This window comes from Nilaparvata lugens, chromosome 5, assembly GCF_014356525.2.
Source record: "Nilaparvata lugens isolate BPH chromosome 5, ASM1435652v1, whole genome shotgun sequence".
Classification (NCBI taxonomy): domain Eukaryota; kingdom Metazoa; phylum Arthropoda; class Insecta; order Hemiptera; family Delphacidae; genus Nilaparvata; species Nilaparvata lugens.
The window spans coordinates 74088925-74098819 of NC_052508.1; the positions used below are offsets into that span (position 1 = coordinate 74088925).

Consider the following 9895-nt stretch of genomic DNA (forward strand, 5'->3'; position numbering starts at 1 on the left):
TCACTCTTTATTAGTGATAATAATTTAAAATAATATTTCTTCTATGTTTGGTCTTGAAGCATATAAATTTAAAAATCTACTTTGTAAAAATAATTAAGGAGTGAAAATTTTGTGAAGTGAACAATTACAAGACTTGACCTATTTCGGACTATGTGTAACCTTATCTAAATTTGGTAGAGGAATAGCACAAGGTTATCTTATTTTTCTCTCCCCATAATTTTGGTGATGTAGGTACTTAGTGTATGAATCAATAAAGAATAAAGTCATCATTTAGAAAATCCTGGACATCGCAATAAGCCCTGGATCTCAGGAAACCGTTCACAACCCTCTGGAACATGCTGAGGTCCAACTGCTTCACCCCTGCAGGCAGCCTGTTGAAATAGCGTAGTGCTAAGCCTCTATAGCATACCCGCGATCTCTGGAGGACGTCAAACAGCTCTCAATGCCTATAGTGAGGTCCACGTTATAATGGCAGTGGAGAAACATAGGATAAAAACGTTGCCGAACCTCTGTCTTGTCCATGCCTTCTATAGATGTTAGCTGATACAGGTGTATAGATGTAATTTGCTGTTCATTCTAGTTTTAAACAATTATTGTATTTTATCAAGCAATAAATTAACATTAAGTGCCAATGGCACAAAAGCCGGTTGGATTTTAATTGTGATTAATTCCACAAGAATCAACCAGAGAAGCCGTCTAATCAAAAAGGCCATCTGTGATTGGTTCTCGTGAAATTAATCACGGTTAAAATTTATCCGGTTTTTTTGTGCAACCGGGCCTAAGTCTTGAGAAAGTTGGGACTTGGGCCAATAGAGAATACCCTAAGTCCATTAGGACTTCGGCCATTTAATGGTTTAGTCTTCATAATGAAGTTCTATTGATCTAATGATCTATTTTATATTCCAGGCTAACAGGGCTGTTACAATCGGGAAGAGCTTGTTCAAAAAATCTACAATAAGAATAACAGGTGAGTTGTTTAAATTATAAGTTTAAAATTAAGATCGGATTTTGTAATTAATCCTTACCTATACGATAATAAAGGAAGGACTGGCTTATACACGTACGGGATAGGAGAATTATGTTTGACGTATCATCACGTCTGAGCTACTGGACTGTTTAACTTGAAATTTTACATAGAGAATCTTAATTAACCGAGGATGGCTATAGGCTTATTTTCAATTTTCCAAGATTTCATTACGTCAAGTTTTCAGTCTGTAAAGTTATAAAATAGACCCTTGCGTAGCACGGGTTACCTGCTAGTAAATAATAAATATCGGGGCACCGAGCTTCGCTCGTTATTTTTATTTATTGATAAACAGAACACAATTCTCTAAAATGATCGTGTTTATATTTCACAGCTGGCTATACTACGTCATCTTATGAATTTCGGAGATGCGATATTTTGATTTTTCACATACTCACTCGCTCACTCACTTTTTTACTATCCACAGCTTTTTCAGCCAAGGATGAATTATCCTTTTAATGTCGTTCAGCGAGTTTTCCCAAGGATGAGACCTAGTGCAATCGAATCTTTATATCATAAACCTACTATGTTCCAAATTTCGTGAAAATCATTAGAGCCGTTTTCGAGATCCGTTAAACATAAATGACAAGATATAAAAATAGCCAGATGTACAAATAACCAGATATATAAATACAGAAATTGCTCGCTTAATATAATAGGATAATATCAAGTGACCTGGCTGGCCACTATTATATTAAATCAATATAATTGAATATATCAATTATAATCTCAACCTCTCAACACAATTATTCAGAATGCAAATAGTTTGTTTGCTTAAACACTCAGCTGAAAATCATCAACGTTTTTCTTCTTGTAACAAAGGTGTAGTGTTTGTCTTATGTAGTGGGAAACTGATAATTGATTAACTGGTAAACGAAATAACGGTTGAACATCAATAAAACGTGTTTTTCAACGAGAAAAGCTATTTAATGCACTACTTTTTAGTCTTATCAATAGCGTTGAAACATTCTCGATATTTTTTCGTGGCTCATTAACAGTTACTGTTATCTGATCAAGGTGTTTTATCACTGCTAGCAAATAATAACTTTAAAATAGTTTCAGAAAAAACTCGAGCACAGTTGAAAGTACAAGCGAAGCGTGACTATCTCCATTATATACTTCAGCTTTCATTCATTATAAGATAGTCTTGATTCACTGTATATGCCTAAAGTGGGGTCCACGTTATAATGGCAGTGTTTAATTAGCAATGGTATTGCTATCCTTGTCTATCATTCAACAAAGCAGATAGCTCTATTTCTTTCTCGCTTTGCCCTGTTCCCAAATCATCTTTCAACAATGTAGAATTACAGATGGAATTAAATAGTCAGTTTGGTGTAAGGGTAAGCATTCCTGACTGGCAATTGGGAGGTACCGGGTTCGATTCCCGGGCTGGCAACTAATTTTTGGATAGTAGTTCTCATCGAATTTCCATCTAGCTGTTAACCCTGTTGTCAATGTCTGCAGTAGCAGAGGTCTTCGGGGTGATGTACAGCATTTATTTAGGATTTTCGTTAAATAATAATTATAATGTAGAATTAATAATTAATTAACTGAATATTTCATCTATCATTATAAAATTATTGAAAAATATAATTTCTTGCTTAATAAAATATAATTGATTATTTTAAACGAGAATGAAAAGTTAATATTACATCAATAAACCTGTATCAGCATTCAGCATCAATCAAACCTGTATCATAATAACCTATATAATTATTTTACTCTATCAATTTTCTGTTTTTTTTTCTCTTAAATATTCATATTAATTGATACTCTTACAATATTTCCATTAATAAATCCTTAGTTTAATTAATTAAATTAACGTTTTGGTAGAGAGTTAGTGGGGAGGATATTTTTAATATTCTTTCCGAAGAATGTCCAAAGCTCCGCCAATTTATGTAGATGCATAACAATATAATATCTATAGTTATTATATTACAAATTACTTTTTCATATCATATACAGTTCAATAATTATTTTCTTAGTCTATAATATGTAAATTCATCTATAATTTTGCTGTATTGTAAGCTATTGTATATAAGTGTATAAGCCAGTATATTGTTAATCTACATAAATAAAGTACTCAATCAATCAATCAATCAGCTACCGTCTATAGAAGGCATTGACAAGATAGAGGATCGGCAACGTTGTTCTGCTATCATTCTCCACTGTCATTATAACGTGGACCTCAATATAGCAATTTTATAACTTTGAAATAGTTTCAGAAAAAACTCGAGCGTACAGTTGAAAGTACAAGCGAAGCATGACTATCTTTATTATATACTTCAGTTTTCATTCATTATACGATAGTCTGGATTCACTATACTGTATATACCTATCACCTAGTTATATTCAAGGTTCGACACATAGTTTATCTGAAACACTTGCGGTTTCTGACCACGTACTTAGTGTTATCAGTTCTCCATTACAGTATTTTCTCTTATATTTTTGTTAGCAACTATCAAATCATGCTATCTACCCTACTAAAACTTTCCTTGTTGATTATGTGGCACTTTAAGTAGCCTAGCTAAAGCTGCGTTTAAATCAAACAAAATGTTAATTTTTCTCGCTTCGCTCGCCATATCCGTCTAGCCAGGGGGCTCCGCCCCCTGGACCCCCGACTGGGTCGTCCAAGAATGAGATCAGCAGGCTCGCTTCGCTCGCCTGCATTTTTATCATATGTTAGAACAATCCAGTCGGGGGTCCAGACTAAACGTCTGGCTGAACGGATATGGCGAGCGAAGCGAGCCTGACTGCTAGTAATATAATATTCCCAGGATTGAAGTAGCAGTGCCCAATCAATTTTTCCGCGATAAATGCATTTAAATCTTCAACTTGGTGCCAACCTAACAAAGTCAACTCAACTTAATGCCAACCAGACAAAATTATTAATTTAGTTGCCAGTTAACAACTGTTTCGAAGAGGTACTCTATCTAGATTATAGTTCTATAGTAACATATGATATGGAAATTTCAATTATAATTTAGAGATTGGGAGAAGAAGAATATACATGCTAAAAGACGAACTTTAAACCCTTAAAAACCACCCTTAGAGTTAAAATATTGCCAAAAGATTTCTTAGTGCGCCTCTAAAGGGCCAACTGAACATACCTACCAAATTTGAACGTTTTTGGTCCGGTAGATTTTTAGTTCTGCGAGTGGGTGAGTGAGTGAGTCAGTCAGTCAGTCAGTGAGTGAGTGCCATTTCGCTTTTATATATATAGATTAGATTCAACGGAACTTGGCTAATACATATGCATATCATGTGTTTGTCAAGTTCCGTTCAATCTAATAGAATCTAAAAGGAATAAATTATTATTGGTGTAAACACAGCTTTAATCAAATCTCTGCTGATTGATAATAATAGCCTGTATATTATATTTGGTTTTCAGATGATTAGATGAATGTAGATTAATTTAATTCTAGTATCTTTATATCAACTCTTTTCTATGACGGAATCATAAGTTCCAATGCTAGAAATTAAATCGTTGGGAATCACAATAAATCTTGAACGTGGAAGAAGTCAGTTTAAGCTGGGTTTACACCAAAGTTATTAACAAAATGTTAATAACTTAATCCTTAAGGTGCGTACAGATATACGCGCCGCGAACATGAGCAATTCACTTTTAATCAGCTGATGCCAAGCTTTTTATATCTGTATCTTACCGTTTCTGTAAAAATACAGATATAGTCTGCTGATTAAAAGTGAATTGCTCATGTTCGCGGCGCGTATATCTGTACGCACCTTTATAGATTCTATTAGATTGAACGGAACTTGACAAACACATATGTTCATTATGTGTATGATAAGATATGTTCAATCTAATAAAATCTATAAGGATTAAGTTATTAACATTTTGTTATTAACTTTGGTGTAAACGCAGCTTTAGAAAACTGTCTAAGAAGTTCTTCTTATTATCCAAATTGAAATTGAAAATAATAGATTTGAGTGTTGTAAAACCCCAATGATATATCCTTCTCATTAAAAATATATAAATATAACATGATTTTACAGCTTACTCTCTTGTGATATAGACTATAATTCATACGCTCTTCTGATAATTCTTTATTCATACAATAAGTACATCAACAAAATGATAGGGAGAGAAAATATAAGGTCACCTTGTGCTATTCCTCTCCCAAATTTAGATAAGGTTACACATAGTCCGAAATAGGTTAAGTCTTGTAGTTGTTCACTTCACTAAAATACATATAAAATACATTTTTCCATAAATAAAATTGTCTATTTTCCAGAAGTCAATTTATCGCAGAACACTGGCATTTACAATTTCATTTCATTTATTGTATAAAATACTATAATTATAATACAATTATGACATTGGAGGAAAAACTAGGCTGAGCCTGTACTATTTCTCTCCAAAAAATTTTGATAAAATGTTGATGTTGTCCAAAAGATAAGGTTATGTTATCACCCACTGCTTCGTTACTTGATTTTCGGTCCAGGAATGATGATTTAAAATTTTGAATTTTGAAGGTTGATTTTAAACTTTAAATAAATCACAGAATGTATCACAATAAATGCAGAGTAGCTCACACTCCAGTTAAATTGTAATTGGTTTCTAGTGACACTGTATAAATAAGCTAATCAAACATCGGTTTAATTAATTATTCATTCATGATTGAGAAGAGAAACATTCAATCATCTGCAATATAAATGGCACACAGACAAGCATCATCAATATTGTTTACGACCTTGTAACTGTCAACGCAACTAATAATAAAAAGCACAGCTCGAAACAAGTTACCATACAGAGGTAACAAAAATTAGAATTTCATCGTTCAATACGCTACAACAATTTTCTAGCAATCAGACGGAAGATCAATTTCAGAATTAAATAAAAATACTAAGAAATTGTCAAAAACCACAGATTTATTGATACTTAGAAAGACCGGTTTCGGTTGTTACACCATTGTCAATCTCTGATAAACTAAAACTAAATACAAGAGCAGCAGAATTTATACTTTTTGTGTAGTTGAGAAGTTGATATTGTGGTAATTATTCATATTGAATGAAAAATACTAAGAAATTGTCAAAAACCACAGATTTATTGATACTTAGAAAGACCGGTTTCGGTTGTTACACCATTGTCAATCTCTGATAAACTAAAACTAAATACAAGAGCAGCAGAATTTATACTAGTAGGCGAGTACTGCTATTGGTCAAGGGCATGAACGCCTGCCATTGGCCCTTGATTATCAGGTTTACTGATTTAACCTGATTTATCAGGTTTTACTAAGGTTTATCAGAGATTGACAATGGTGTAACAACCGAAACCGGTCTTTCTAAGTATCAATTTATCTGTGGTTTTTGACAATTTCTTAGTATTTTTATTTAATATGAATAATTACCACAATATCAACTTCTCAACTACACAAAAATTGAAAAAAGTAAATTTCAGAAGTTTGAAAGAAGACGCTGATTTCTTGGACAGTAAGTGATTGAAGATATTATATGAATTCTCTTGAAAAATACTACTATTAAACGAAAATCCGAATTAAATGCTAGATCGTCTTTTAACAATGAAGAAATAATAATTAGCAAAATATTACATTCTAATTATGAAATTATTGAAAAATATAATTTATTGCTTAATAAAATATAATTGATTATTATAAACGAGGCTGGACAATCAATATTACATCAATAAACCTGTATCAGCAACCGTCTATAGAATACATTGACAAGACAGAAGATCGGCAACGTTGTTCTCCTATCTTTCTCCACTGCCATTATTACGTGGACCTCACTATATAGTTGCTGTTATACAGGGTGATTCATAATTATGGTAAAATATTTTAATACGTGATAGTAGAGGTAAAAATAAGAAAAAAAGTTCATATAAACATATATCCATAACGCTTCATTAGCGAGCTATACAGGGTGAAAGATTTCGCCCGTAATTCAGTTCCTCTGGTGAAATACACCGGTGCTGAATTGTTTGGGGACTAGTTTTTTGAAAAACTTATGCTGGATTCATATGGAAAAATATCTGAAAAATTGAATAAAACTAGTCTGGAAGCTGTAGTGTGAGTAGTTTTTGAGAAAAAGTTGAAATATGCAAAAAATCCAAGTAGAAAAACACAGACTTCTACGTTTGATGCCCAATAACTTTCTTTAATGACCAGTAAACAAATAATTTTTCACAATGAAAATTGTAGAGAATTCAATTCTGAAAAGAATGATGTAAGCTGTGTAAACTTAATTTAATAAAAGTTGAATAAAATGTATTCTTATGTAGTACATTACACCACAAACTGTAGTACATTACTCACACTACAGCTTCCAGACTAGTTTTATTCAATTTTTCAGATATTTTTCCATATGAATCCAGCATAAGTTTTTCAAAAACTAGTCCCCAAACAATTCAGCATCGGTGTATTTCACCAGAGGAACTGAATTACGGGCGAAATCTTTCACCCTGTATAGCTCGCTAATGAAGCGTTTATGGATATATGTTTATATGACCTTTTTTTCTTATTTTTACCTCTACTATCACGTATTGAAATATTTTATCATAATTATGAATCACCCTGTATTTGAGGCCACAATGCCAAAGATAGTTAGCGCTTTGGTGACGACAAGTAGTTCAGTTGCGTGTCACTGGGTGGCTGAAGCCACACGTGGCGGAATTCTATGACGATGTTATTTCAAAGCTCGTCCACCGCTATGATAAGTGCCTCAATCTGATTGGTGACTATGCAGAGAAATTGTATTTTTTTGGCTCTTTTAAATGTATATATTTAAATTGTTGTCTTATTATATGTTTTCATTCTATTTAAAACTGTGGTTACTTTCTGAATTGCCCTCGTAATAAGACAATAAATTGAAGCTGAACATGCTATACTGGAGTCTATATATATATATATATAATATATATATATATATATATATATATATAATATATATATATATATATATAAAAGCGAAATGGCACTCACTCACTGACTGACTGACTCACTCACTCACTCACTCACTCACTCGCAGAACTAAAAATCTACCGGACCAAAAACGTTCAAATTTGGTAGGTATGTTCAGTTGGCCCTTTAGAGGCGCACTAAGAACGGATTTGGAAAAATTCTAACTCTAAGGGTGGTTTTTAAGGGTTTAAAGTTCGTCTTTTAGCATGTATATTCTTCTTATTCCAATCTCTTAAATATCTTTGAAATGTCCATACCATAATATGTTAATATAGATCTATAATCTAGAGAGAGTCCCTCTTCGAAACAGTTGTTAACTGGTAACTAAATTAATAATTTTAAGGGTTGGCATTAAATTGAGTTGACTTTGTTAGGTTGGCACCAAGTTGAAGATTGAAATGCATTTATCCAGGACCTCCCAAATACCATTTATCCAATTAGCCAAAATTAGCGTTTTCTCAGCTTTTCTGCGTTTCCTCACCTTTTTCAATAATTGATGGAAATATATTAAATTCAGTACACATGTTTAGCTGAGGTGGAAGAATTTTGTTCGCCAAAGATACGCCGATATAGTAACAGGTGTTTTTCGAGATCAAATTGACATAATACGTTCAAATTCGGTACAGAGGTACCGCTGAGGTCTACATGCAGGCGAGCGAAGCGAGCCCGCTGATCTCATTTTTGGACGATCCAGTCGGGGGTCAGACGGATATGGCGAGCGAAGCGAGCCTGACGGCTTGTTATAAATAAAAATAGAAATCCAAGTGCTCTTTTTAAATCTATTAGTTCTGTGAACAGTAGACCTCACGCAGTATTCTCATCCACAAGTACCAGATTGAAACTACAGACCTTATTGAAATAGCCTACAGCAATAGACTAGCTTCTCCACACATCTGTGTAATCACTTGTCAGCTGATTTATGATGAATAATTCTGTAGTCTGATTTTTACTCTAATATTGGCGTATGAAGGAGGCTCCTTTTTCCTTTCATATTATCCTTGAAATGCAAAATTTCCAAAAACCGTGTATATACATTGACGCGCAATTAAAAAGGATCATACCTGTCAAATTTCATTAATAGTATATTTCGCACCTAGGGCCGAAAATGAGACTTTTCCGGCTCGAAATCGGTTTTCAAGAAAAGATTGAGAGCCGGAAACAAATTTTTGCCCGAGGTGCGAACGCTATTTTTCGCCACACAAAAAATAAACAATATATAATATATGAGAATAATTGTTTATTAGGCACAAAACTGAAAGCAAAACTGAAAGGTCATAACTCTAGCAAATCTGAGGTAATCTGAATATCAGGAAATTGTCCAAGTATCTTTATTTTTCATTTTCAGTGGCTACAATTACAAGAATATAAAACCACACACCCACACACACACACACACACACACACACACACCACACACACACACACACACACACACACACCACACAACACACACACACACACACACACACACACACACACACACCACACACACACACACACACACACACACAACACACAACACACACACACACACACACACACACACACACACACACACACACACACACCACACAACACACACACACACACACATACAGACCAATACCCAAAAACCAGTTTTTTGGACTCATGGGGACCTTGAAACGTATAGAAATTTACAAATTGGGGTACCTTAATTTTTTTTGGAAAGCAATACTTTCCTTACCTATGGTAATAGGGCAAGGAAAGTAAAAGGACAACAAACTGGAGTTATATTCTCGCATTTCAGTTTTCCAATTTTTAATGAATAATAAACTTTACAACAATTTCCATTATTTGTATTTAAAACGTTTACTTTGATTTTTTTTCAGCTCACTGTGACCGTGCCCAGAATAACAAATTGAAAATAGTTTGGTTCGTTGGTCTGTCAGGGTGCTGGAAGAATGGAGTCATC

General features: G+C 33.6%; 1 protein-coding gene across 1 annotated transcript in view; it reads left to right on the forward strand.

Moving 5' to 3' along the window:
• Window positions 1-9895, forward strand: part of LOC111054926 — a 42102-nt gene that overhangs the window by 19731 nt on the left and 12476 nt on the right. Inside the window, exons 7-8 of the mRNA XM_039429610.1 lie at window positions 907-967; window positions 9813-9895. The exon at window positions 9813-9895 is cut by the window's right edge and continues 37 nt beyond it. Coding sequence (XP_039285544.1) covers window positions 907-967; window positions 9813-9895 — 144 coding nt within the window. The remainder of the gene's footprint in view (window positions 1-906; window positions 968-9812) is intronic.